Source organism: Spermophilus citellus (genome assembly GCF_964194105.1).
Source record: "Spermophilus citellus genome assembly, chromosome: 15".
In the NCBI taxonomy this organism is placed as follows: domain Eukaryota; kingdom Metazoa; phylum Chordata; class Mammalia; order Rodentia; family Sciuridae; genus Spermophilus; species Spermophilus citellus.
The window spans coordinates 90068971-90096743 of record NC_138195.1 but is presented as its reverse complement, the minus strand read 5'-3'; the positions used below and the strand labels follow the sequence as shown (position 1 = coordinate 90096743).

Here is a 27773-nt window from a genome sequence, read left to right as displayed (position 1 = left end):
CTGGTCATCTTGCCCCTTGCCCACAAGCCCTGTGTGGCCTCGTTCCCTTTGCTCACTGTGTGTGGAGCCAGACCCTCTTTTCCTTCCCTAGATGCACCAGGCATGCTCCTGCCAGGGGTCTTTGCGTGGCCTTGCCCTCCGCCTGAAGACTCGACTCTCTCTGCACCCAGGGGCTTTCCTTGGGCCACCTTCTGAAACCCACTCCCTGTTGCTCTGAGTCCTCCCGCTCGGTTTGGCCCCGATTGGCATCTGTGTTGGTCACTCCTGAGGAGCAGGCAGCCTGTTGCCGCTGCATCTCCAGTGCTAGGTCAGCGTCCTGCCAGGACTGCATAACCAGCCCCTGCTCACCCACCCTCCTCCAGAGGCCAGCCACCCAGAGTCTGCCCACAGGGGAAGGAAGTAGCCTTTCCCCAGGGCAGCTCTGGTCCTTGGCTGATCAGGGCTCCCCTGGAGCTGGAGCCCAGACTGAGACCAGGATTCCAGACCTGCCGAGCTGCATGTCCTGGGACAGGTTTCTGGCCTTTCTGTGCCCCAGTTTCCTCAATGGTAGCGTGGGGTAGTAATAATGCCGTTGGCTTAGTGTCGTGGGGACTGGGCAAGCGCATTCATATCAAGCAGCTTGGCACACGGCGGGTGCCCTGCTGTTGCTGTGATTGTCTTAAGACCCCCCCCCGCCAGGACAGTCCCGTTCACACACTGGTGCCTGCCCTCCTTCTTTCTCCTCTCCAGCCAATCTGAAGTGCGCTTTGCCTCTTGGAGTGCTCAGACCACATCCTCTGTTCTCAGTGTCTTTAACCAGAAGGCTGCTGTCACCAGCCCCAAGTAGGTCATCTCACCCCCCTGTGCTGAGAGAGGCGCTGCCTTTTCTGCACTCTCAGCTTGGGCTGCAGTGGGAGGCCCGAGATCACAAGCTGGTGCTGCTCCTTACCTAGCAGCCTCAGCCTGGAGCCCCTCCCCAGCGTCCTGAGCAGGGACCGCCAGTGTGGCCAGCGCCTCTCCTCAGACACGCCTAGGAAAGACCAGAATTGATCATGTGGCCACCAAGAACTTGAGTCTGACATTATGTGAGAATATCCTGCCACACATCTGCATTACTTTGAAACACGATGGTGGATAGGAAGTTTCTTTAAATAAAGGTACGCTGGCTCTAGATCAGGGCTGCTGGGCACCTCACCTTGCCACCTCCTGCAATGACCCCAGCAACGTGCCAGGTAGGGCCCTTTTTTGTCCCCATTTTATGGACTATGAAGAAACTGAGGGGGAGAGAGCCTAAGTAACGTGTTCTGAGCTGGTCTGCCACAGTGAACATGCTCGTCCTCTGCTCCTTCTCCTGCCCACCTCCTGGCCAGTGCTCAGGGTCTGCCCTCCTGCTACAGGCTGGGTGAATGTGGAGGCTGCACCTGGACCGTGTGGACTTCATCTGAGGGCATCCAAGGCTGGGGCCTTGGAGCAGCAGTCACGGTACCTGGGGCCATGAGACCTTCAGGAGCCCGTGAAGTTTTTAATTTCTTTTAAAATCAGAAGAAAAAATTAACTCTTAGGTTGAAGAAATCACCTTATGATGTTAATCTATTTGTGTTTGTGCTGGTGCAGTTGTAGGATATGACGTCTACAGAGGAAGGGGGAGTAGTCAGCAGGATGAGACCCTCCTCCACCGTGTCAGTGACCTGACTCCTGGAGCCTGTGAACATACAAGTTTGCACAGTCAAGGGGCACGAGGTCGGCCTGGGATTGAGGCTGCTGAGTGGCTGACCTAAACATGGGAGGTGATCCTGGACCATACAGATGGGCCCCAGGGAATCACCAGGGTCTTTAAATGCAGAGGGAGCAGCAGGGAAAGCCAGAGAGATGGTGGCTTGAGAAGACCTTCCCTCCTGCTGGCTTGGAAGGGGCAATGACCAAGGAATGGAGTGACAAGGAAAAACAGATTCTCCCTGAGGCCCCCAGAAGGAATACAGCTCTGCCAACGCCTTGATTTTAGGGCTTCTGACCCCAGAATTGTGAGAGAATAAGTTTGTGCTATTTAAACTATGAACAGTGCCTACAAATGCAGAGTGCCGCCTCAGCCCCACGGACATTGCAAATCCAGCTCTGCCGAGCCCAGGGCTCTCTGAGCAGGCCACGCCCCTTGGCACTTGCTGGCCGGGGGCAGTGCTTGCCAGGCAGGGAGCAGAATGGGGGCCAGTCCTCTGGAGGCTCCATCCTGTGGCGTTCAGAGGGGTCTCACTTTTTTGTTCCTTTCCTCCTGGCCCCTCACGTGACTGTTCCAGGTCTAGGTGGGGGTCACGTACCTTTTTTTACTATTAGTTCTCTACAGTGGGTTTTAACACTTTACCATTTATCCAGATTTATTGCAACCTGGCTCTGAAAGTGGCATTTCCCCTCCCGTTTTCCCGGTAGACGTTTTTACTGGAGGTAATGGAAAATAGATAGTATTTCTAAGCTTATAACGTTCCCTCCTGCTGTCTCGAAAAGCCATGGTAACTAGCCCAAAGTGAGAAATCCAATAAATCAGTGGGCTGATGTTTCACACAGTGTCCGACGTCTGGCTGTTCTGAGGATGTGGCAGCACCATTCAGCTGTTGAGAGTGGTTCCAGCAGAGAAGGGCTGGGGAGTAAGAGTAGGGGGGAGACAGACAGATGGACAGACAGGCAGAATGAGGACACTGTGTTCTTGCTGCTGTGCACACCTCTGCTTATTGTAGACAAGAGTTTGGACTTAGCTTTTTACACATTATCTCCAGAAGCTGCTGAAGGCGGTCTAGGCCTCTTGGGATCAGTATTCCTGCCCAAAGTTACAACTTGGCCTCCAGCAAGACTCGAGCCTGCCAGGCTGCTGGAACGCTGCCTCGTGAGGTGACGGACGGGAAGCTGCCAGCTTCCTCACCGCTCCAGCAGAGAGTTGGCCTACAAAGGCCTGAGCCCTGGGACTCTCCCTCTTCTCACTGAAGAGGAACTTGGCGCTGCTGGCCCTGCTTCTGTGTGGAAGTGGGTGACACCTGGTACTGGTCACCACCAGGGGCCAAGGGCCAGTGGTGATCCTGCAGCAGGCCTAGTACCCCTTATCCGAAATGCTTGGGACCAGAAGTATTTTGGATTTGGGCTTTTTATTATTATTTTTGAATATTTGCACATACATTATGTGCATTGGTAAGGGGACCCAAGTCTAACACAGAATTCGTTTATTCCCTCTGCACCTTCAGCACACAGCCTGAAGGCAGTTTCCTCCGTTTTTAGATGCTTGTGTTGTGACTGTGACCCATCACATCAGGTGAGGTGGGGGGTTTTCCACTGTGTTGTCACATTGGTGCTCAGAGTTTCAGATTTTGGATTTCCAGATCAGGTTTCCTCCACCTGTGCGCGACTGGCTTTGCCCATTTGCCGTGTCAGTGACATGCCAGTGACGCTGGCTCGAGTTGATGGTGGTTTGGATTTTTGCTGGCATTATTTCTCTCTCTCTCTCTTTCCTCTATGGGGTATATGCACGCTGTGTATCTGGATAGGGCCAAAGTGTGAGAGACCTACAGGACATCTAGCCAGTCCCAATTTCATGAAGTCCACTCCAAGTCGTCAAGGCACTGGTCATCAAGGTCTAGAAGAGGAAAATTTTCCCTTCTTAATTCTACACCACAAAACTCTGGTCTTAGAATTTCTGGTACATGTTCAGCTGTCACCTTGGAAATTTTAAAATCATTATCCTCTAATTTTGATTTGAGGGAAAAAGAGACACAATTAGGAGAAGACCAGTACAGAACAATGCCTGTTCTGTATTGGCTGGGCTCCTCTCTGGTCCTGGAAAAACGGCTGTCAGTTTAATGCCTGAGTCCTTGCTCCCTGTCATGCAGGATAGAAGATGCTGGAAGATGGCATGTTTCATCACGAAACGGTATTGATGAAAACAGCTAGCCTGTCCTGAGCTACCATCATGGCGAGTGCTGGTAATCGTTCCTCCCAACGCCTCTGGAATTTAGGTTTATCAGCTTGGTGCAAAGAGCTGTACCTGCCAGAGTGGCATGGTCAGTATGGGTCAGAGGGCATCCTGGAGCCCCATGCTGCTGCCTTGTAGGAGGCCCTCCCCCACACCAGCCCCCGCAGCAGGCGTGCCTGCTCCCTCTCCAGCAGGCTCAGGGGCAGGCAGCTCTCATGGTGTGCATTTTGCTCACTTGATCCCCTCTTCCATGCCTGGTAGGAAGCTTCCTATTTCTACTAAGATCTCTTTCTGCTGCAGAATTTTTGTACTATGTTAGCTGTCCATCCAGGTTGAAGGAGCGATCAAGTACAAGGTTTTTCCAGCATTTTTGAAAGTAAACTCTTGGCTAAGTTTCACGGAAGACTTTGTTTTTATTCTTTTAAAATAACCTTCGGTTCTCCAGTTTTTCTTTAAAGTCCATCTAAAAAATAACATTCGTGCCGCCAGCTAAGTAGTCCATTGGCAGTGCTTCAGAACACAGGGCGCCCAACAGGGGCGAAAGGCCACGTGCTTCCCAATTGTTCTCATAAAATTCCACTGACCTTCTCTCGAGTTCACACCATAGTAAAATGTGAACTCTTAAAAGGAAAAAAGAAATCTGCTTTTTCGTCTTGCTTTGAATTTGTAACATATAACTTGGCCTCAATTCTTGCATGTGTTGGAAGAAAAAGACCTTGAATGAGAGAAGAATTAAAAAAGTGTCAGAGAAGTGAAGAGGAAATGAGAAAAATGTGGGTTTATTCTTTAATTAAAATTTATTTTACTGTTTAAAAAGTCAAATATCACTAATGACAATTACAAATAGCAGTTCCATCTTCTAGTCTCTGGGACAGCTAGTTCTTGTGTTTTATTTTTCTTAATCCCCAGGTTTCTAAATAAAATGTTCTCAGTGCTCTTTCTTAATCTTTTAAATTAGTTATCTGCTGACATTCTGCTATGAAAAGTAAGAATGGAAGTCTCTTAATAATCTGTGTCCAGCATATTCTACCCCCCTCTCTCTCATTTCATTCTTCCTAAGGAGCTATATTAAAACTTTTGTGGGGCTGGGAATGTTGCTCAAGCAGTAGTGTGCTCGCCTGGCATGCACAGGGCGCTGGGTTCGATCCTCAGCACCACATAAAAATAAAGATGTTGTGTCCACTGAAAACTAAAAAATAAATATTTAAAAAAAATTCTCTCTCTCCCTCTCTCTCTCTCTCTCTCTTTAAAAAAAAAAACTTTTGTGAAATCAGCACTTAATTCTTATATCATGGTCATATTGAGTTATTATTTACAGCCAGGTCATCTGCTGTACTATAACGTATACTGTACAGTCACTTATTTACAGGTATGATTTAGTGTTTTGATATATTCACAAGATGGTGCAATCATCTTTTAGAACATTTTCATTATGCCAGAAAGAAACCATGTTACCTCTCAAAGTCCTGAATTTTTCTGTTGCTTCTTTACCTTCAATGTTAATGATATATTTGTCTGAGGACATCATACTTACTAAGAACCTTTGAATAATTCTTCCTCTATGAAGTTTTTAGGGTTATTTTTATATCTCTTGTGCTAAAACCCACACAATATTGTACTTTATTATAGCTGAAACTTGATGTGACCTTGAAATACAGGAACTCATACTTTTTAGCTCTAAGGTATTCTATTTATATTATGTTATTGTTCTTACTATTAATCTCTGCTCCATTTTCTTCTGCTTTTTTTAGAATTATTATTTACCTATTAAACCTCAGCTTTTTTTCTTACTGGATGAAAATGAATCTGATCCTCACCTAGTTACTCGTGTTTGCTCTTCATGTCTCAGCTCAAAAACAGCCTCCCTGGGAATGCGTTCCCCAACCAGCCCTGGACGAAGTCAACCCCTGCCCCATTTAAAAGCCTTGTATATTTCTCCTTTGAACAATATCGCAATGGCAGTTCCATAATTAATTACATGATTAATTATGCAATCTCTGCCTTCCTCACTAGACTGTAAACTCCCTGTGCCCAGGGTCACTGAGCAGTGGCTGGCCCACTTCCTGTCCTTGGTATTGACAAGTATTGGTCATGAGTTGTTTTATTCGGGGTTTTCACCACTGTGACTAAAAGATGCAACCATTACAATTGTAGAGGAGGAAAGGTTTTTTGGGGGGGCTCATGGTCTCAGAAGTCTCAGTCCATGGACAGAAGTCTTTATTCCTCAGGGCTCAAGGTGAGGCTGAATATCATGGTAGAAGAGTGTGGCAGAGGGGAGCGGCTCACATGATGATCAGAAGGAGAGAAAGAGACTCCATTTGCCAGATACAAAGTCATGCCTCCTGATACCTCACCTCCTCCAGCCACACTCCACCTGCCTTCAGCTACCATTCAATTAATCCCATTAGGTGATTAATTCACTGATTGAATTAAGGCTCTCATAACTCAATCATTTCTCCTCCAAAACTTCTTGCATTGTCTCACCCATGCGCTTTTGGGGAATACCACACATCCAAACCATAACATGAGTCTACATTGTGGCTTCTAGGGTAATATGAGCCAGGTCTGGGCTACACACCAGGCTGTCTGAAAAGACAAGTTTTGGTAAGAGAGGAATAGGGTTGCCTGGTGCAAGGGCGTCCAAAACATTTGAAAATATTTTGGAAGCACCAGTTTCTGTTCACTGAACAGCTATTCATTGCACGTGTCTTTCAGGTAACTGAGCCACATTCTGAAAAACTGCTCTTGCTGCCGCCTACCTGGTTCTGAGTCCTTCCCGTTCTTTCAGGCAAATCAACAGGCATGTTGAAGAAGCCTGCGCCATCTGACATCCACTCTGGTTCTAAAGGGTCATAGCCCCTGATAATGCTGTGCAGGTGACATCACTCTTCCCTCAGGATAGTTTTGAACAACCTCAGTGGAGAATACCCATCTTGCTATTTGAATGGTTCATAATGGGGCTTCTCCACCCCAGAACTGTTGCAGTCTGGGGTGGATAAGTCTTTGCTATGGGAATCGTTCCTGTGTATTTTCGGATGTTTAGCAGCATCCTTGGCCTCTACCCAGGAGATGCTCCTCACCCTGCAGTAGCAGCCTACCCTAGCCCCACAGTCATAAAAATCAGAAATGGCCCCAGACACTGCAGACGCCCCTGGGGGCAGAAATACCCTCTTGGAGAGCCCTCGCTGTACTTGCAGAGCCATGGGCTACACCTGCCTGATTGCTGGGTGCCCAGAGGAGTGAGGGAGCCTGGGCTGGCACGGGAGGGGTTTCCGGAATCTGCAGTGGCTGACACTATGTCTTCTGCCAGTTGGGCTGACTCTGGGTGAGGAGTGGACCGCCTCTTCCAGGAACACAGCTTTGACCCTGTAGAAGGAGCCAGATATCTTGAGAAATACCAGGGAATTTTAATTACAGTCAGTGGGTTGAGAAGTCCATCATGAGTTGTCAGGTGGGACGGAATTTTCTTTGTTTCCCTGGACTCTGGCTCTTCAGGAGAGAGCCTCGTGGTGGCTGGGGTGGAGTGGTGCAGTTTTCTTTGGCTGTGGTTTTTTGGCTAAGACTGAAGATTCCCGTTTATTGACTGGAATTTGGGAAACAGCGTGTTGTCCTGTTGTGACTTGGCTAGCCGGACAGGCCTGGACTCTCAGGCCTGCGCCAAGAGAGAAGGGGTTCTGGAGGGTCTACGGGGGAAGCCAGAATCAGAGTGAGGGTCCCAAGGTGGAAGATGTCCTCCCACAGAACTCACCCATGCCAGTCCCCAGAATCTGTGATATGTGACCTTACGTGGTAAGAGGGACTTGGCCAGTGTAATTAAGCAAAGGACCCTGGGTGAAGAGAGGGCCTGTGTTTACCCCATCTGAACCTATCTGCTGTGGATGATCCTTCAAGGTGACTGTGGCTCCTTCTTAGCTGAAGCAGGGTCGTGCTGTGGAAGCACCCCGTAAACTGAAATGCCACTTGAATTATTAGGAAGTAGTAATAGTCACTATTTTAAGAAAGAAAAAAAATGTATATAAGAAAAGACAAAGACAGAGACTAGGTCTCACCCACCGCGTTCCTGAGCCCCAGGGCTGAGGCGAGTGTCCTCGGATCTCACTGAGCTGCACGGCCACCATGGTTGGGGTGGGGAGCTCACATTTATCTACCTACATGCTGTACCCAGTTTTGCTGAAAGACAGGGGCATATTGGGAGGGACTTGGGGGTTCTTTTGGCTCTTCTCAGATGTCCCCATTACCGTGATAGCAATCTCTGTTTGCTAATGCCCACGTGGGGGAAAGTGACCGCTGCTGTCCAGCTGGGCATTTGGTCATCTGTGCCTCAGTGGGCTCTGATTCTTGGTGGGGTCAAGGAGCTGCCCAGACACACAGCGCCCTTGCTTCACTATTGCTCACCTGCTTCCAGTTGCACCTCCTAGACCAGAGCCTCTCCCTATGGTGAGTTCCTTACTGAGGCCACAGGAAGTAGCCGGCCTGCTCCGTATCCCAGCTTTTGCTGTGTTGTCATGAAATGCAGCTGGTAATGGCTTGGCTGCTTTGCCTCTGTACAGCCAGAACTTCCAGCCTCCTGACCTGGGCTCCTAAGCCGTCTCACTCAGGCTTAGCAGAGTCCACATATGAGGACCCCTGAACCGTTGGTTACAGTTTAGGAGCAGGAGGCCTTCCTTGTCTGAAAGTCACAGGGCCCATCTTGAAACACTCTGGGGTATCAGCAGGCCTCAGGCAGCTCCTTGGGTGTAACTGGGTCCCAGCATCCAGAGTTGGCTGAATATCTCCTTCTATAGAGTGGCCTCTGCCTCTCTGGCCACAGGATGAAGAATGGAACTGCCCTTAGCAGTTCCGAGGGCTGTGGCTTCAGACTCCAGCCACCTCTGGCACTCAGATCCAGAATCCCAGGGAAGAATGTCTTGGCTCTGTTTGGGTCAGGTGTTCCATTAGGCCAGTCGACTGTGACTGTCCTGGTTTCTGTCAGGTGACCACCTTCAGGCTCTTCAGCCTGGCAAGGTGCAGGGTCATGCTCCGTGGAACAGCTGCTTCCAATGTGACCATGCATAAGGGTCAAAGTGGAAATGTAGCTCAAAACAACAGGGCTGAACGTCCCCACGGTGTCCCATACAGATACAATCAAAGCAGTTCTATAGGCAAGGTTACTACCATTTTTCGGCACACCTTCAGATATCTGAGGTTCTCTGTTTGGTTACTGAAGACAGTGGTGTTACTGAACCATCCTTGGGAAAATTCATCAACATCTAGACTCCATGTTTGTCTGGTGCTTTCTGTGTTCCATTTGCTACATTTGGGAACTGTTTTGTGATGGTGCATCAGCCCCAGACTGTGTTTGTAGAAAGGGAGGTTATTTGCAAATGACTGAGAAGTGCTGGTGATAGGTTCCTTTGAGAAGAACAGCTACTGTTCATTACATGTGGCTTACGATAGCTTGCTCACACACCCCTAGAGCCCTGGATAGGTCTGGGTACTGAAACCTTGTACCCAGAACCAAGGGACAAGAGAAGTTTGATGAAGACCAGAGGAGAGACTGGAGCATTTATGTATAGGAATAAAGTGACATGGCCCTTTCCTCCTACCAAGCCAGTTAGCAACCACGTGCCTAATGAGGAACTTTGCTTGTTTTTCTAGGATGAAATAAGACCAAGTAGGCAGAGGCATTTTGAAGACTAACGTGCCATTTGAATTATTACTAGGAAATCTTAAGAGAATTGTTCTTTCAAGGACAGAAAAATTGCATATAAGAAGTTATATAGGATTTATCTTTTTTTTCTTAAAGTCTGCCTTTAGGAGATGAGTGGCATCTTCACATACACCCTTTTTGCAAGAGAACTGTGGTACTGTCTTGTATGTCAGCCTATTATACAACATTCAAAAAAATATTTTCTCTTTCTCCTTCTGTAACATTTGAGGGATACAAAAGATGAGTGTAATCTATTTGTAAGGCATTAAGCATCACAATAAAACCAACACCATGAGCCCGCCGTGCCACTGAGCCAGACCCCGCCAGGGCTGCGAAGGCAGTGCAGGTGCAGGGGATATCTCTCTTCCTGGGCTGGTAGGAAGCTCTCTCCTGATGCTGGGCAGTGGCAGTGAGCTATGGCCCTGCCCATGTGGCCTCTAGTGGGCCGAGTCACCAAGCTGTGATGCACAGTAGGTCAGAACCTGTATGTAAGGCACTTATAACTCACCGTGGGTTTGTGGGAATGTGACTGCATCCTGAGTGGAGGAGCATCTGTTTGCATCTTTGATAAAGAAAATTAAAAATAGGTATGCAATAGTTTCAAAATCTGAAGTTCTTTGGGATCTAAATGAGTTGTTTTGTTTCTCACAGGGGATGTTTTCTTGTATGTTCAATGATGTTTTAAGATTGCCAGTTCTTCTAGATCCCAGCCAGTGAAACCTCGGAGAGGCTCCTGGGTGCTCCTTGGGAACCGAGTAGGCGCTCCTGTTGTAAGGCCGTTTTTGTCCCTTTGAGAGTCCTGGGAAAAGTCCAGCTTTTCTGGCTTAATGTCTGGATGCCCTCCCCAACCCCTTCGCTGGCACCTCCCCCGCAGCCCAGGTGTCTCCTTGGCACACTGCTTGCTGTTCTTTTCCTCCCCTCCTAACCTGGCCTCTGTGCATGGCCCTTCGTGCAGACATCCCTTCTTTGCCCTCTGAGGGTTGATTCAGGGTAACCAGGGCGCGGCTGAGCCACGGTGGAGGCTCCGTGACCCTTTGCTGTGGCGTTTTGTTTGTATGGACACCAGGTCTTCACCACGCAGTCCTGTCTCCCCGAGTTCCACTTCTTCTTTGTGGCCCACTCCTCTGTTTCCCTGGTTTTAAGGGAGGCTGGACTAGGCGGTGTGATAATGGCACAGGAGGGGTTTTGTTGTGTTTTCACATTTCTAAGCTGAGGGAGCTGCTGTGGCCCAGAGGAGTGTCACCCCGGCCCTGTCTGCTCTCCAGAAGCCTCTGATGCAGGGCTTCTTTGCTTGGACCCTGGGGCTTTGAGTCACAGCCTTCAGTGCTGAGGATTGAATAGCAAGGTGGCTTTGTGATGTAGAATAATCTCTCTGAGGGAAGTGGAAGAAAAGCCACAAAAGTGCTATGAATTTCAAGCCTTCCCTAAGGATTAGGAGACCAAAGAGCAGGGCCACTGTGGCTGCAGTCTACCGGGCTAGCTCTCCACGCAATGAGTGAGCCCTGACAAAGGAATACAATATGCAGCCTTGGAGTGGACAAGGGTGAGGTGTGCTGGCCAGCCTGCCCCGCCTCCCGGCCTCTGCTGGGGGCGCCTCGCCACCTCCCTCTGCCTCGCGCTGGAATCGGGGGTGCTGTAGCTATAGGGCTGGGAGCAGGACTTAGCCATCCCAGGGCTTTAGCCTCTTCCTGTGGAAGGCACAGTCAGTCCCAGCGTCTCAATGACGGGCCGGTGGCTCTTCTCTCACCCTGCATTATCAACCTATTAATTTTAATTAAAACAACTCCTTCTTAATTTCTTTATGGCTCTGACAGCTCATTCCCATTACGAGGGCAGGAAGGTTAAGCCTGAAGAGCCACTCCCCAGAGCACATGGAGAAGCCTCCGCTTGTGCTTCAGTCCAGCCTGACATCCCCGGGCCGGCCTGGGGTCTGACATGTGCCTAGTAGGAGGGAATCCTTACTAACAGCCCCTCTAGAGAGGGCACGTGCTGTGCATCTGGCTCTGAGCTCAGCCCCTACTGCTTTGGTCCATCTCATTTACTGAACAAGAAGGTAGAGTTGGTATCTTTTTTTACAGCGGAGCTCAGAAGTCACAGGGCAGGAAGTGGAAGAACTAGAATCTAACTTTTGGCTCCTTGACCTCAGAACCAGCAGTCTTAACCTTCCACTATAACATCTCTTAATTTAAAAATGAACACACATTCTCCTGGTAGCTATTATTTTCAGAAGAAGAGGTGGCTTTTTAAGTTCATGAAGTTAGCAAAGAATAAAACTGGATTAGAGCTAATAAAATGGTTAGAATTCACTTCTCTGCTCATATTATTATTGTACATTTACTAAATGCCAAGTGGTTTTAAACGTGGGCATGTGTGGTCTTGTTCAATGGTGAAATGTTGAAATCTTTCCTTCAGTCCCAGCGAGGAGGCAGAAATATTCGTTATTACCATGGGCTTTCAGCATTCAACTGGAAGTCTTAGCAAGTACTAAAGCAAGAAAAAGAAATTATAAACCTAATGATTGGAAATAAACAGAACTGCCATTGCTTTTGGATGACATAATCACATCCATAAAATAGCTAAAGAGATCTACAAATTATTAGAATTAACTGATGAATTAGCAAAATAGCTGGATACAAAAAGCATTTATATATCCTTACAATAAACAAGTTGAAAATAAAGTTTAAAGTGATATCATCTTTAAAATCATTGAAAAATCAACTACTTAAGAATAAATATAGCAAATCTGGCAATCAATGTAAATAAATAGGTGGGTATACCATGTTTATGGATTGGAAGAGTTAATATTATAAAGATGCAAAGGTATAAAAAACTCATTTCTATACTCAATGTCATGTTATTCCAGTTAAAATCCCAGAAGACTCTGTTTTGGCAATTAACATACTGATCCTAAAATTTATGAGAGGGCCAAAGATAGATAAATTAGAAAAGCAAAATCAAAGTGGGGAAACATAGTGCAAGATATTAAAATATGTCATAAATCTGTAAAAATTAAGGCAGGTTTAGGATAAGGAATGGAATAAACCAAGGGAACAGAATAGAGGGTCTAGAAACATACCTCCACATGAATAGTAATACGACTTATAACAAAAGTGCCACAGAGGAGCAGCAGTAAGATCATCATGTAAATTTCCTGAATTAATTGGAAGCCCATATGGAAAACAATGTATCTTTAAAAGATTTGTTAAAATTTGTTTTAATTAGTTATATGTACAGCAGAATGCATTATGTACTTTGATATACGTAGATAGATGGGATATAATTTCTCATTTTTCTGAGTACACATGTTGTAGAATCACGATGGTCATGTGGTCATACAGATACATAAAGTAATAATGTCTGTTTCAGCCTAGTATCCTTCCTCTCCCCACATCCCCTCCCCTCTCTTTACTTCCCTCTACATAAATAAAGTAACTTTATTCTTCTCTAGTGCCTCTCCCTCATTGTGAATTAGCATCTGCATATTAGAGAAAACATTCAGCCTTTGTTTTTTGAGATTGGCTTATTTTGCTTAGTATGATATTCTCCACCTCCATCCATTTACTAGCAAATGCTGTGATTTCATTTTTCTTTAAAGCTGAGTAATATTCCATTATGTGTGTGTGTGTGTGTGTATGTATGTATGTATGTGTGTGTATATATATATATATATATATCTCACATTTTATTTACCCATTCATCTATTGAGGGACCCCTAGGTTGGTTCCATAGTTTAGCTATTGTGAATTGAGCTGCTATAAACATTGATGTGGCTGCATCATTGTAATATGCTGATTTTAAGTCATTTGGGTATAAATAGAGGAGTGGGATAGCTGGGTCAAATGGTGGTTCCATTCCAGGTTTTCTGAGGAATCTCCATAGTGCTTTCCATAGTGGTTGCACCAATTTGCAATCCCACCAAAAATATATGAGTGTACCTTTTCCCCCACATCCTCACGAACATTTATTGTTGCTTGTGTTCTTGATAACTGCCATTCTGATTGGAGTGAGATGAAATCTTAGTGTAGTTTTTATTTGCACTTCTGTAATTACTAGAGATGTTGAACATTTTTTCATATATTTTATTGCTCAATTGTATTTCTTCTGTGAAGTGTCTGTTCAGTTGCTTAGCCCATTTATTGATTGGGTTATTTTTTTGGTGTTAATTTTTTTTAGTTCTTTATATATTATACAGAGATTAATGCTTCATCAGAGGTGCATGGGGTAAAGATTTTCTCCCAATCTTAAGCTCTCTCCTCACATTATTGTTTGTTTCCTCTGCTGAGAAGAAGCTTTTTAATTTAATTTAAATTTCTTGATTTTACTTCTTGTGCTTTAGGGGTCTTGTTAAGGAAGTCAGATATTAGGCCAACATGGTGAAGATTTGGACATTCTTCATAGAAATAGAAAAAGCGATCATGAAATTTATTTGGAAAAATAAGAGACCCAGAATAGCCAAAACAATCCTTAGCAAGAAAAGTGAAACAGGAGGCATCACAATACCAGACATTAAACTATACTACAGAGCTATAGTAATAAAAACAGCACCAAAATAGATCTGTAGACCAATGGTACAGAACAGAGGACACAGAGACAAACCCACACAGATACAGTTATCTTATACTAGACAAAGGCGCCCAAAACATTCACTGGAGAAAAGATAGCCTATTCAAAAAATGGTGCTGGCAAAACTGGAAATCCATATGTAGCAAGATGAAATTAAACCTCTATCTCTCACCCTGCACAAAAATCAACTCAGAGTGGATCAAAGACTTAGGCACTAGAATAGAGACCCTGCACCTAATGTATCTTAACCCCCACTTCACACCATACGATGATCAATTTCGGATGGGTTGCAGAAGTAAATGTGAAAGATAAAGCAATGAAGCTTTCAAGAGGAAACAAAAATTTATTGAAAAGGGCACAAATACTAAGAAATAATAAAGAAAAATAGTTAATTGGTTGGTATTAAGAAAATCTTTTTGTCAAAAGGTACAAAGAAAGTGAATGAAATGAAGAAATCAGAGATAAATACTTTCAGACCATATATTCAATCAAAAAATCTCATCTCTAGAATGCAGAAAGAACTCTTGAAAACCTGTATAAAAAAAGTGGCCAACTTAACTGGAGAAGGGGGGGAATGTGAGCACCTCCCAGATGTTACTCAAATGCCAATAGACCTGTGAAACCTATGGCTTCGTTAGTTGCCACGTGGTTCACTTAACACTCACCTGAATGGCAGAGATGAAGGGGAAGACGTGCCACGTGTTGGCGAGAACCCGGAGCAGTGGGGACTCTCTGGGGCCCGAGTGCAAATAGTTCCAATTAACTTGGAAAATGGCTGCAGCTGAACAGACGTATATAAATAGATATCTATGACTCAGTGACCCAGAAATTCTTCTCCCAATTATACACCAAACAGGATTTTGTATAAATTTGCCAAAAGACACATACAAAAATATTTACAGGAGCACTGCTTTTAATAGTTCAGACCCCAAACGACTCAGATCCTCACTGGCAGTAAAGTGGGCAGATAAGGTGGGGTATCTGCTCAGAGAGGAACACTGGAAAGCACGGAGAGTGGAAGGAAAATCATGGCTGTAGGTGATAATAGGAACCGCGGGAGACAGCGGGCTGGAGCATGGCCCAGGGCAGAGCACTCACCCATGGAGCGCGAGGGCCCCGGTTGCATCCGCAAGGCCCCGGGTTGCATCTGCAGCATTGCATCATGACGACAGTAAGACAAAGTCTGAGACAAAATGAGCAAAGGCCTCACGAACTTGGAGCCAGAAGACCCCTCTGTGGGTGTGTTCACCTCAGCTGGGGTTCAAAGGTCGGGGAAGGAGAGGCAGCTTTACAGTGTAAACAGGGAACTACGTCTCCAAATAGCAAGCATCCTATGATGAGGCAAATTTAGGAGGCAGAGGAGAATTTCTAATTGGCCTTCAGGTACTTTTGGCCGGGCTGCTTGGTGGACTTCAGGGCTGGGGGCCAGCTCCCTACTGCATGGCAGAGAAGTCCTGCTCCCACCACTTGGCCTCCAGAGCCCACCGGGCCTGGCCCTGCCCCTTTGGCCCTCACGGGGTGCTCCAGGCTTCCTGTGTGGCCTCCAGAGCACCACGGTCAGGGTCTCTCCTTTCTCCATCTGTGAGCTGCTTGGACTCCAGTAGGGGATAAAGGACATTATCAGACGATTTCAAAAAAGGAGTTTAAAATCCCAAACCCAAACTAAGAAGGAAAAGGACATACAATGAAAACTTGGCTAGATAGGAGGCCAGAACAGGCTTTTTGATACAGTTTGATTTCTGAATAATTTAGAGGCAAACAGAAGAAGCAGTTGAGACGGATGGAACTGTATGTTAAAGACCCTGAGGCAGCAGAGTGTGTTTCCATATTGGGAATTGAAGGAGAGAACACAGAAAACAAGAGGTAAGCTAGGGTCTTGTACAGCATGGTGAAGATTTTGCTCTTCATACTAAGATGAGGGTACACCGGCTGTTGGAATGCCAGATGCTTAAAGTAAGAGGTATTTCAAGCAGGAGGTGACATGATATTTCACTAGCAGAGTGAGCCTCTGACTCTGGGATTTACTGGAGCAGTTTAGATTCCAGGAGACCATGTAGAGGCAACTGTAATAGTCCTGGCCCCAGAGAATGGGCTGGGTTGGTCACCAGGAGGTGGGACAGAGTTGTGAGCCTTCCGCAAAGATGTGGGTGGTCGAATACCTAAACATGGTGACTGGAATGTAGGGGAGGGGCAGGGTGTGAGAGCCAAGGATGGTTCCTGGACCCTGCCACCCGGATGGATGGTGGTACTTTCCCCGAGGCCACCATGTTGGGGTGCACGGTGGCAGAAAGGTCAGAGATGTCACTTAGACATCAAGTAGAGGATCAGATGGGCAGGAGATGGGGCTGCTCTGCAGTTCAGACGAGAGTTCTGAGGCATCACCGAGTCATTGTTCAAACAAACACAAGTAGCAGATTGGTTTTTATCTATGTGTTTTTTAAGTTTGGGAAATTGTTTCATTCCCTTTTTTTTTTTTTTCCTCTCTCTTTCCTTCTTCGGAGGATTTATTTCCATTTTTCTTTCTATCTCCCTTTTATGGAGTGTGTGTTTCTTTCGCCTGAGGGTCACCTAAATGTGCCACCTCTCCCTCAGGAGCTGCAGACCCCACCTCTGTCCTCTGCCTCCAGAGCCCAGTGGGGAGGGTCAGCTGACAGTCAGAGGCACCTCCTGTGAGTCATTTGGGAATCCTGATGGGGTAAAGGGGTTGCTGTTTGGGGGGAGGGCGGTTGTTCAGCAGAGGACACCCAGCCAAAGTGCTTCTCAACGGCCTGTTTGCTACGTCCACTGCAGTGGTGGGCTCCAGCCTGGGGCTCGCAGGGGAAATCGTGTTGCTCGGGAGATTCTGGCTTCTTGCAGGGATCTGGAGCAGTTGGTGGGGAGCAGGGGAGAGGGGAGAAGGTGACAGGCGCGGGTTTGTTTCCAAGCATGTGTGAAAGCCCCTGAGAAGAACTTTCATGCCACGTCTGTCAGAGGAACCAGAATGAATAAAACCAGCTACTGTGTCTGAAGACTCACTGGCCACTCCTGACTCCGATGGGAAGCTCAGAACCTTCTTGGGAAAGCTCTGGACCCCGAGACCAAGTGGACTTCATAACACGGGAAGGATTCCAAGCAGTTCAGTGGGCAGAGTTTTCTAGAAAACCAGGGAAGGTGCTTAGGGCCAGTATTTAAGAAATGAGGAAGGGTGAAGGCAGAGGGGAACTTTCTACCCTGCCTAAGAATTAATATTATGAAAAAATGAGGCAGAGGGAAGAAGTGTTCTCACCACATGTAAGTTCTTGCTCTGAGTTTGCTGAGTCCTTCATCTTGAGCTTGGCTCCGGGAAGTCAGATTACAGCTGCTTTGTCCCCAGTGACATTGGGGCAGTAGGATGTACTGACAGAGGTTTGGCTTTGGTGGGGACCATCTGTGTGGCCAGGACAGCCAGGGAGAGACTCAGTGTCTCTCAGAGACCCAAGCAGTTCAGTTTACGGTTGCAGGATCTGGTTTGTTACATTCCCAAGTCAGTTTCCTGAATGAAATGTTTAAGCAGCTTCTGGCCTGTCCTGAGACTATTTCCCCAAACTCTTCCTGTGGGCGACGTCACTGTTGACTACAAACAAATGCGCTGTTATGTGTGGTCAGTGCTGAGCGCTGCCTGGGGCTGGGCATGGTCCCACATGTTAGAGGGTATCAAACTGTTCTCTGCTCCTCAAATTCTTTAAGATAGGTGCTTCCACGATTCCCATCCTAAGGATGAGTAACCAGTGGCATAGATGGGTCAATTACCTGGCCAAGGTTGCATAGCCGGTGTCTTGGAACCAGGGTTTGGCCCAGTGCTGGGAAGAGTTTCTGCTTCCTGGACCTGACTCCTTTCTCCCCTCCCCCAGCACTGCACACACGTTAGGTATTCCTCAACAGCCTCTTGTTGAACGAGTGGACTGCCGACTCTCACACCCCCAATAATTGAACCCCACAAGAGCCTCTGCTGTCTTACTTCTGCACCCACCTGGAGGAGGTAAACATTATACAGTTCCAGTGATGCTTTGTTTTCTCCTAGGAGTGACTGGGTGACATCCTATAAGGTCATGGTGAGCAATGACAGCCACACGTGGGTCACTGTCAAGAACGGATCTGGAGACATGGTGAGTCTCTTCTTGGCTCTGGCTGTGTGGGACCCTGCAGAGAGTCGTGATATGCCCAGTCACCTGGGACTTACCATTTCTGGGTCCACTCCAGCCAACCCTGAGAGTGTGATGGACAGTGACCCCTTTCCATGGCCCAAAGCTCAGCACCAGGTGGTCACCTTTGGGCACGATGTGGACTCCCGCCTTTCCTCCTGTCACAGGGTCTGAACCCAGCCTCTTACCCACACCCAGGCCAGCCCTGGAGAGAGACGGCATGCAGGGCATGCAGGGCCCCTCAGAGCTGTTCAGTTATGAGTTTCCCAACTTTCTCTAATGACCGTGGATCTTTAGCTCTGTGATGTGGGGCAGCTTCACACTGCAGTCACACTGAGATCCTCAAGGGCACATTCCCAGCACCATGTCCCCTGTCCCACACCCATCTTGCACACCGCCTGCAGATTCCTTATCACCCACATCCCTGTGTCCTGGTAGAAGGGTGACAGCTGCTCTTCTACCTGGGAACCCATTGCTGTGTCTTTCTCTAGAGTATTCCAAGATAGGAATGTCTTTCTCCCCATGTCAGGTCAAATGCAACTGCTTCCCCACAGCTTGGCTTGGTCTTCTTCTGCTGAAATCCAAAAGCTCTGTGGTGTCCCTTTGCCCTGACCTTGATAGTTCCTACAGTCAAAGGTTCTCCCCAGGCCCCAACCGATGGGGGCTTCCTGGGACCTGACTCCTTTCTCCCTCTCCCTCAGCGCTCAACACAACCTTAGGTCTTCCTCAACAGCCTCTTGTTGAGCCAGTGGACTGCCAATCTCACCCCCCCGATAATCAAACCCTACAAGAGCCTCCTTTTCCTCTTGAACATCAATAGATATTTGAAGGAAACAGTGAAAAGGAGATCCCTGTGCTCAACGAGCTGCCTGTCCCCATGGTGGCCCGCTACATCCGCATCAACCCGCAGTCTTGGTTTGACAACGGCAGCATCTGTCTGAGGATGGAGATCCTGGGCTGCCCACTGCCAGGTGAGTCCACCCACCTGCACTTCCTGCAGGGCAGGATGCTGACACAAAACAGGTGCCAGCCAGGGTAAGTAAAATTAAGCTGCGCAATTGTTTTCTGGTGTTAAAAAGAAGAGATGTGTCTATTTAGAATATTTTGAAAATACAGGTGAGCCAAAAAGAAAACAAGTAAAAATTTCCCATTATCCTGCTAAGAAGCATCATGAACACTGGGGGTATCGAGGTCTCTTGCCAAGGGAGGGTTTTCCCATTGTGCATATTTCAAGGTTGACAATTACCCAACCCCACCACTCAAGGGTGAGCAGAGACACTATAAAGGGGTTTTGGAGCATTGGGGTACCGCTCAGCCATAGAGTTCTTGTGAGCATTGCAAGGCCCTGGGTTCCATCCCTAGCACTACCAAAAAAAAAAAAAAAAAAAAAAAGTTTTGGAGGCCACATTTATTTGTCTCTTCAGATCCCACTCTTCTAGGTAGAGGAGGTAAGGCAGCAGCAGCAGAAGTTCACTTTAAACTTGACCGTTGATGTGGTCTTGTTTAAAGAGCTTCACGGGATGCCTGTGTCTTGGGTCACTTATTCTTACTGGTTGTGTTTTCTTGGCCCTATTTCTACATGATGGTTTTAGTGTGTGACCCTAGAGTAACAGGGAGAATGGGGGGGACTCATGAGCCAGCTGGGTCCCTGCTCTGTCTTGCTCTGGACAGGCTGGCCTGAGCTGGCTTTCACAGATGGTTGGCTTGTGTGCTCAGGGACCTGTGGTAGCAGCCTCTTCCTCCTGCCCAGACATCTCCAGGGAAGGCAGCAGGCAGGAACTTTCTCATTCCTGGGCACCCTGAGTCAGGAGGACCAGGAGCGAGCCATGACTCATCTCTCCCAGGCTGCTCCTCCAGGGAGCCTCCCTGCACTTGATCTTGCAGGTGTGAGCTGACCCCAGCTCTCTCTGGACCCCCAGTTCCTCCGAGTGCTCTGGGGGCCTGGCACCTCCAGCTCTGAGGCTGGGTCTGTCATGACCCCACCAAAACCATGAACTCACTTTTACTGTGTTTTCAAGTGTGTTTATGTCATTGTACTCTTTTCCTCTCAATCCCATAGTTTCTATGAACTCGCTTTGGCAACCATGGATTTTTAGAGACCGAGTTGAATCTAGGTACCTACTTAATTTTCCCCATGTCAGATATTTTGTTTTATAATTGTTCACACCTACTTTTTTTTAATGTCATTAAAACTGGCAGAGACCCACCGTCTTACTGATGCTTTCTCTCCTAATCCATGGAGAGATCCTGTGTTTTTAATCTGCCTTGGAGAGTTGGAAGTTGAGTTGTTTCCAGCATCTTGATTCTGTGAACACCCGCAGTGGGCATCCCTGTTCCTCCGTCACCATTCCACGTCACTATTCCACGTGTGCATGTCCACGGTTAATTCCCAGGATTGCCTTGGGGAGAGTGGAGTTGCTGGGACAAAGGAAGCGCCCATTGTCAAGGATGACATGGGGAGAGGCTGCCTGGTTTGAGATTGAAGCCTCCTTTTGTGGCCGGTTGTGTTGGAACTGGGCACTGCTGTCCAGGTCCAGCCTGCTGCCATCTGGGGCCTGCCAGGCTCACTGTGTCCTAAGGTCCCGAAGTCAGTAGGTATCTGCAGAGGGGAAGTCATGGGCTCTGGCCCTCTTTACATGAACCTGGGACTCTTGTTCAGCACACTCTCAGTCTGTTTGCTTTAAAGAGAAGGGTCATGGTTCTTCTCTGCAGGCAGGAATTCATCTGTTGTTAGCAGAGGGCAGAGGGCAGCCTGTGCGAGTCTCACGAAATAAATATTTCCCTGTGAAGTTATTCTTGGGGTGTGTTTGAAGATAGGTCCTGGGAGCTGTTGAATCACTTGCAGAGACAGTTGTGTTGTGAAATCTGGGTGGCTGTCAAGTATGGCCTCAGCAGGGTTCTGCTGTCCACCCCCTAAATATTTAGGGCCATTTTTCTTCTAGAAGTTACTTAGCACTCTGTCCAGAGATGCACTAGTGTTCACACATGCCGCCTGGTGGTAGTCAGGTCCAAGGACCAGGGCAGCACAGAGGTCCAAAATGAGCCTCTCATCATCGCTGTGCGGAGAAGATACCTTCATGAAAGTTAATGAGATTGAAGCCAGAGTTGTGCAGACAATGCAGCTCCCCAAACCCATGGTGACCTTGAGGTCTAAATGCAGCCACCAGTTCCATGCTTCCTGGAATTCTTTTTTATGAAAAATGTACTTACCTTCATTTTGCATCTCTGCATTCCAACCATGCCCTCCCTTCTCCTCTTCCTGTGAGGCCTCTGGTGGAGGCAGACTTGGAGGGTGCGGGTTGCTTTTTAAGACTTGGTGAATATTTCCAGAAATCTTTGAGCTGGAAAGTGCATTACCATAGACCATGGACTATTAATAGGATTTTTAAAGCTCAGAAGTAAAAGAAAATGGGGAGCTGTAGTTGCATGGGTTTAGAGTTTCAGGTCTGCAAGATGAGAAATGTTCTGTAGCTGGATAGTGCTGCCCATATCGTGTGAAGCACAGGGCATATAGCAGTGTTCCGTAACAATGGCACCAAGCGAGGGAAGGCCTTTCGCTCCAAGACGGAAGCCATGTCTCCATCAAGCACAGGGTGTCAGCCAGACACAGGCCAGATCCAACTGAAGATGAGATCACAAGATTGCTCTCATTTACTGTGGTCATTGAGGTAGTGAACAATGGGCCAAGGAATTAACAGTTAATTATTTAATAGGAAAACGTGCATCTGCTGTGAGAGTTAAGCCTTTAAGCTGCATGAGTATACTGCCTCGTAAAGGGAGATCTGCTTGCTAGAGTTGTTGGGTTAGACGGGGTGACCACCCATCCCAATTGTCTGGGAAACAGGGAGTTTTCAATTTATCAACCAGGAGAGCCCCAAGCAAACCAGCACATGGTGGCCTCTCTCTGGTTAGACCACATCTCAGCAGAATCAGTGGAACAGAGGATTTGGGGAGTTCAGTAAGGGGAGTCGGTTGGGAAGACAGCTTTAGGTACCAACGTCTGGAGTTTGTCCCTGTAACTAGGGTGTCTCTGAGGAATCAGCTGTTTTTCAGCATATGGGATGTGCCCCATGGAAGGAGACAGGAGCCAAAGCTCCGTCTGAGACAGTCGGGCTTGTAGACTGAGGCAGCTGGGGCTTCAGATGGGAGCAACGCTGTTCCAACTAGCTTAAGAGAAAAAAGTGGGCTGATGTCAAATCTTAGGAGTGGATCTGACTTTGGCTTCAGGTTGGGGTAGGTCTACTGTCTCAGGGCCTTCTAAGTCAGGGCTCACTTTGTCTCTTGCAGACAGGCAGGTGGCCACTGATGACCCAAAGTCATCCTCTCTTCAGAGAGATTCCAGTGGGAGAGACTGCACAGCTCTGGGCTAAGAGTCTTCTGGTGGCCCCGTGTAGATCCTGGACTGGACCCAGTGACTGTGGCCAGAACAAGTGTGTTAACTGGCTGGCCTGAGTCACATGGCAGGGCAGCTCCCTCGGAACTCACAAGGGAAAGGAATTCTTTTGTCCACAGAGGAAGTTGGGGGTGGACTCCGATGCCAATTGCACTGTGTGCACTCATTACTTCAGTGCGTGGCTCCTAGTAGAGCCTCAATTAAAACCTTGGCCAGTCAGAATAAATGGACAGGAAAGAAGAAGTTTTTTTCAGGATAGGGAGACTGAAAGTTGTGCAAACTCGCCGTGGCTTTGAGACAGTTCTGGAACTTGTACCTGAACCTTTCAGCACACTGATTCGTCTTAAGGAAGGAAGAATATCCCAGACACAGAGTTCTTTTGTCCTGGAGGCTCTCAGTTTTTCTTCACTCCTTTTCACAACCTTGAAGGCAGAACTTGTGTTGGAAAACAAAGGGGGCTTTCAAGTCCTTTGGAAAGAGGCCCCAGAGACTGGGGCGGGGCGTGGAATAGCTCTCAGCACACAGCTCTGGTTAGGTTCACTGTAGATGACTGGGTAGGTTTGGTGTAAATGAATGCAAAGAAATATGCTTCTCATTTGCTTTGAAATCTGCAGGTTTGGAATTCAAAGGGAAGGAAGCTTGCCAGAGGTGTGGTCAGCCCACTCTCCAAAAGAAAGTGTTGGAGAAATGAGTGGGCCTCTGGCTGAGCCTCTCTGTTCTTGCTGGCCAGCATGCCCGCCTGCCTCCGGAGACACTCCCTTTCCGCCTTGGTTACTCGTATCTGATCATATCCTGGAAAACCTTTTGTGAAGATTTAAAATTCTATTTTCAGTGTTTGGGTCCATCTGTGATTCTTACCTTGTGGCAGGCAACCTCAGTTCTGAAGGGTGAAGCCATCTTCAAGGGCACAGGGCTGGCTCAGCTGACCGGCTGGGTGGAAGGTCGCTGATGCCTCCTCCCCGCTGCTACACACTGGGCGGCTCTCAGCCTTCTGGCCTGCAGGGTCAGCTGGCGTTCTGTTAAAGTGTGGTTCTAAACCTGCTGAGTCAGAAGGTTCTGTCAGGTTGGTTCTGACAAAGAGCCAGTGCTGCACATTCGGATCAGAGATAGGGCCCAGCCTGCCACCCTAGGGAGCAAGTGCCCGTCCTTCTGCCACCTACCTTGGCTCTGCTTCCAGAATGACCTTGGAGCCTCCTGCATCAAGCCAAGGCTGCTGTGGCTCTCCAGCTGCTCACATGCTCCTAGGGTTGTGGGTCAGCTTCCAAAGCTCCCATGTTCTTCCTGTCGGGAGCTGGTGCTGGTGGAGATGCTACCAGGCTGGCTGGGGCCTGCGACCCTCCTTTCCAGTCATCATCAGATGAGGAGAAGGACCTCTGCACCAACTGATGTCCCTTCCTGCTGTCCTCCTTGATCTTCCTCCTCCATGTCCCCTTCTTTCTGTGTGTTCTTTGGTTTTTATAATTATATGCAGAATACAAGCTTAAGAAATTAAAGGGTAAAAATCAACTTATACTTCTGAAGGGAATCAAGCGAAGAGCAGGCATGTCCTCCCCAGAGCCCAAGCCCTAGTCCTCAGGGTCACCGAGGTTAATATGGTCTGATTACACCTTCCAAGGGACTTCTGCTCCCGTGAAGGGAACTCACGGACTTCAGCATTATGGTCACTCTGTGTCTTGTGAGTGCAAGTCCAGGGAGGGTCGGGCTGCAGGGCCTGATGTAGTTGGGCTTCTCTGTCTTTTGCTCTTGGTTGTCCATATCCCTGAGGTCCTCCTGGGGCTAGTTCCTCTTGTAGTCAGATGCCCACTGTGGCAAGCAGGCGATGTGCTTCTGCACACTTTCCCCGTCCTTCTCTGTGCCCAAGTGCTGGAGCAGTTAGAATGGCCGGTGGGGGGGAGGCATGCTTTGATGGCCTGGAGCTGGGGCCCTGAGTTTTCTAGAGGTGGGAAGAGGGGATTTCCAAATGTGGGGCTTCTGTTAGGAAGAACAAAAGGAATGTGTCCCCACACTTCCCAAAGTCTCTGCATATGTCCGCAGCTTTCATGTTGCATCTATGTCTTTAGAGTGGCTGTTTGCTAGGCACATAGGATGTCCCCTCTACCACTAACAGTAGATCCGTGAGGCCGGAACCACTCTATTCCCTGTTTATGGGTGAAAAACGAAGGCAAAGACTGACCAGTGACTTGCTCAAGATCATATAGCACATAAATGGAAAAGATTTGGACCCAGGCACCATGGCTCTGCACCCTTAGCCACTGGGTGATTCCAACCCCTGTCTTGCTCCCTGTGTCTCGGTTCTCTGCCTCTGAGCCAATGTTAGGAGCTCGAGGTTGGACTGGGCTGGGAAGGCTTTGCCATCCCCACGGTGCTTGCATGAGTCAGACCCTGACAGGGTTACCACAAGTCACAGAATGGTGTGAATGAATTCAAGGTCATCTCTCTGTCCCCAGATCCTAATAACTATTACCACCGACGGAATGAAATGACCACCACGGACGACCTGGATTTTAAGCACCACAACTATAAGGAAATGCGCCAGGTAAGACCCAGGACACAGGGAGTGGGGCCATGGCTCCGTGGTAGAGCTCTCCTCTAGCGTGCACGAGGCCCTGGGTTCCACACCAGCACCTCATAAAATAAACACAGAACAAAACAAAAAAACAGAGCTTGTAGCCTCAGGCCAGGAGTTTGTCCAAGAGCTGCAGGGATAATGCCCTAAGCACTTCGTATATAGGGTTCACATTCAAGGGACAGGAACCTGAATGGTCCCTTTGGCTGTGGAAGACACATTGAATGCTCACGGCTTCAAGACTGAGGGGTCTTTCTGGGATTCAGTGACCAGGAAGGTTCTCCCACTGCACAGGGTTGAAATGGGCCTGAAATCCAGACTCTTCTCATTTAATACTCTAGTTCCTATGTGAGAGCCAAGTCAGGGACGGAGGAAGTCAGGCATGTGCAGAGTCGAAGAAGAGGAAGCACATGGGGACTCTGCTGTTGGCAGGACTCTGCTGGAGCCCATGTCACTGCGTTCAGTCCTCTAAAGCCCCAGGAGGGTAGCACTGTGGTCATCCTTTCTTACAGATGGGGAAACCAAGTCACCAAGTCACTGCACAGCATTTCCCTGTGTTACATAGATTCTCAGTCTCCATCGTAGATGCCTGTTATAGTCACCTGGGGAAATTTGTAAAAATACACTTTCCTGAACTCGCTTCAGAACAAGTAAAGCAGAACCCTTAGGAGAAGGACCTGGGGACTCAAGTTTTTAAAAGCTGACCTTGGGCTTCTGCTGCGTAGCCAGGTCTCAGAGCTTCTGCTTGACACCTTTATAGTGGGGGGTGCAGTTGGCAGGAAAAGACCATCAGAGGAGATTCCCCAGGTTTAATCAGCGAGGCCCTGTAGTCTGAGCAGTGGCAGCCTGTGCCTGCTGGCTGAGGAGCGGGGGAGGGCCACCACTAATCAGAACAGGTAAGGGGTAGCCCCTGGGTGGAGCGCATTGCCCCTGACATCCTGTTCCATGTCTGTCCCCCACATGTGCTGGAAATGCACAGGGGGTGTGGGCAGACAAGAAGTCCCTAGAGATCAAAGCATCAGTCTGAAGAGTCAGAACAAGCAGGAATGTTTGTGAGAATGTATTTTCAGAGAAGGATTCACTCGGGCAAATTACTGAGGCTCAAAGGAGGGCTGGAGGAGCAGAGGGAAGGAGCAGATGCAGGACAAACATGGAAGATGTGTCTGAGCTCGGAGCCTCTAGGCTGAGCCCAGTCCATGAAGTGAACATGCCCGGCAGCCCAGTGTCATTTAATTGACAGGCAGCTTCCAGACACCTGTCAGCACTGACTCGGGAGGTGGCAGTGCTGAGCCTCTTGCTCTTCAGAAACCAAGATAATGTCCTTGGACTTGAGGTCCTTGACTCATGCCTGAGGCTATGCATTCTTGGGGTGTCTGTGGCTCTGCCCCTAGTTCTATCATAGGGGCACCGTGGATTGACCCAGCACTGCTTTCTGGACATCTCAGACATCCCACTGAGTCCAGAAGAGAGCAAATATCAATTTAGTTGGTGCAATGCACGTCAAGAGCCGTAAATCTGAGCCATAAATCTGCACTTAAAGGCAGCAGGCTGCACCGAGGTGTGTGGGTGCTGGTGTCGTCAGTAGCCGTTGCACGTGGACAACGGGGTTCCTCTCTCAAGGAGAGCTGGTGGAGCAGCCTTCATCACGCAAGTCACTGTCACTTGGGGGCGGTGTCAAAGCCACTACAAGGACATGGAATCATCAGTCAGCTGCCTCAGGGACACTGAGTCCTCAAGGGTGCCCCTGCCTGGTAGTGCTCAACTGGAGACTGTCCAGGGAGCATTTCTCCATTGTATGGCAAGTTCTCGAGTGTGACTTGCCACTTGGATTCCCGACTCTGGAGATGCGGAGAAGCCAGCAGCTTAGCAATTCCCTCGTGTCATCGACTGGCTACTGTAGAAATCTCTCTACCTTGGGGACAATGGTTAGTTTATCCTACTATTGAAAGAGACATTTGTGATGAGAAAAAAAGAAAAGAGAAACAGCAGTGGAAAGCAAGAAGAGAAAGTGAAAATCCTACACCTTATGAGAGGGAGAGGCCAGGTGTGTGGCCCTCCCAGGCTCAGACTCTCCTGAGCACCAACTTGGGAGGCTCTGTCCGGGGAGGTGCAGGGGTGGGAGGGGGAACTGAGAAACAGGGGAGAAGGTCGGGGCAGAGTGGGAGAGCCGGGCCAGGAGAAGTGGAAGGCCTTAGAGCGGGTCACAATTTGCTAATCACTTAGCTGCTGTTCCTTCACAGACACGTTGTCCGTCCCCCTCGTTGGAGACGGTGAGGGCTTCGGCAGGCGGGAACAGAGGAGGGCATGGCCAGCAGCAAGGGCAGCAGGAACCGCCGCGTGGAGGTGGGGCGTTCAGGGAGTGTCCGCCACAGCGGGCAGTGGGCTGGGAATGAGCCAGGTCCTGAAGTGCCTCGCTGAGCAAGGCTGGGCCTCTTCTCCGTGTGGAGAGAAGGTGAATAAGAGCCATTGGGTCC

At 48.3% G+C, this 27773-nt stretch overlaps 1 protein-coding gene across 2 annotated transcripts in view; it reads left to right on the top strand.

Annotated features, from left to right (window-relative positions):
- The window catches only part of CPXM2 (carboxypeptidase X, M14 family member 2), a 95471-nt gene that overhangs the window by 44136 nt on the left and 23562 nt on the right, over positions 1-27773 (top strand). For both annotated transcript variants that reach the window (XM_081267788.1, XM_081267787.1), the window contains 3 exons: positions 18220-18304; positions 19161-19311; positions 25181-25269. In XM_081267788.1, coding sequence (XP_081123914.1) covers positions 18220-18304; positions 19161-19311; positions 25181-25269 — 325 coding nt within the window. The remainder of the gene's footprint in view (positions 1-18219; positions 18305-19160; positions 19312-25180; positions 25270-27773) is intronic.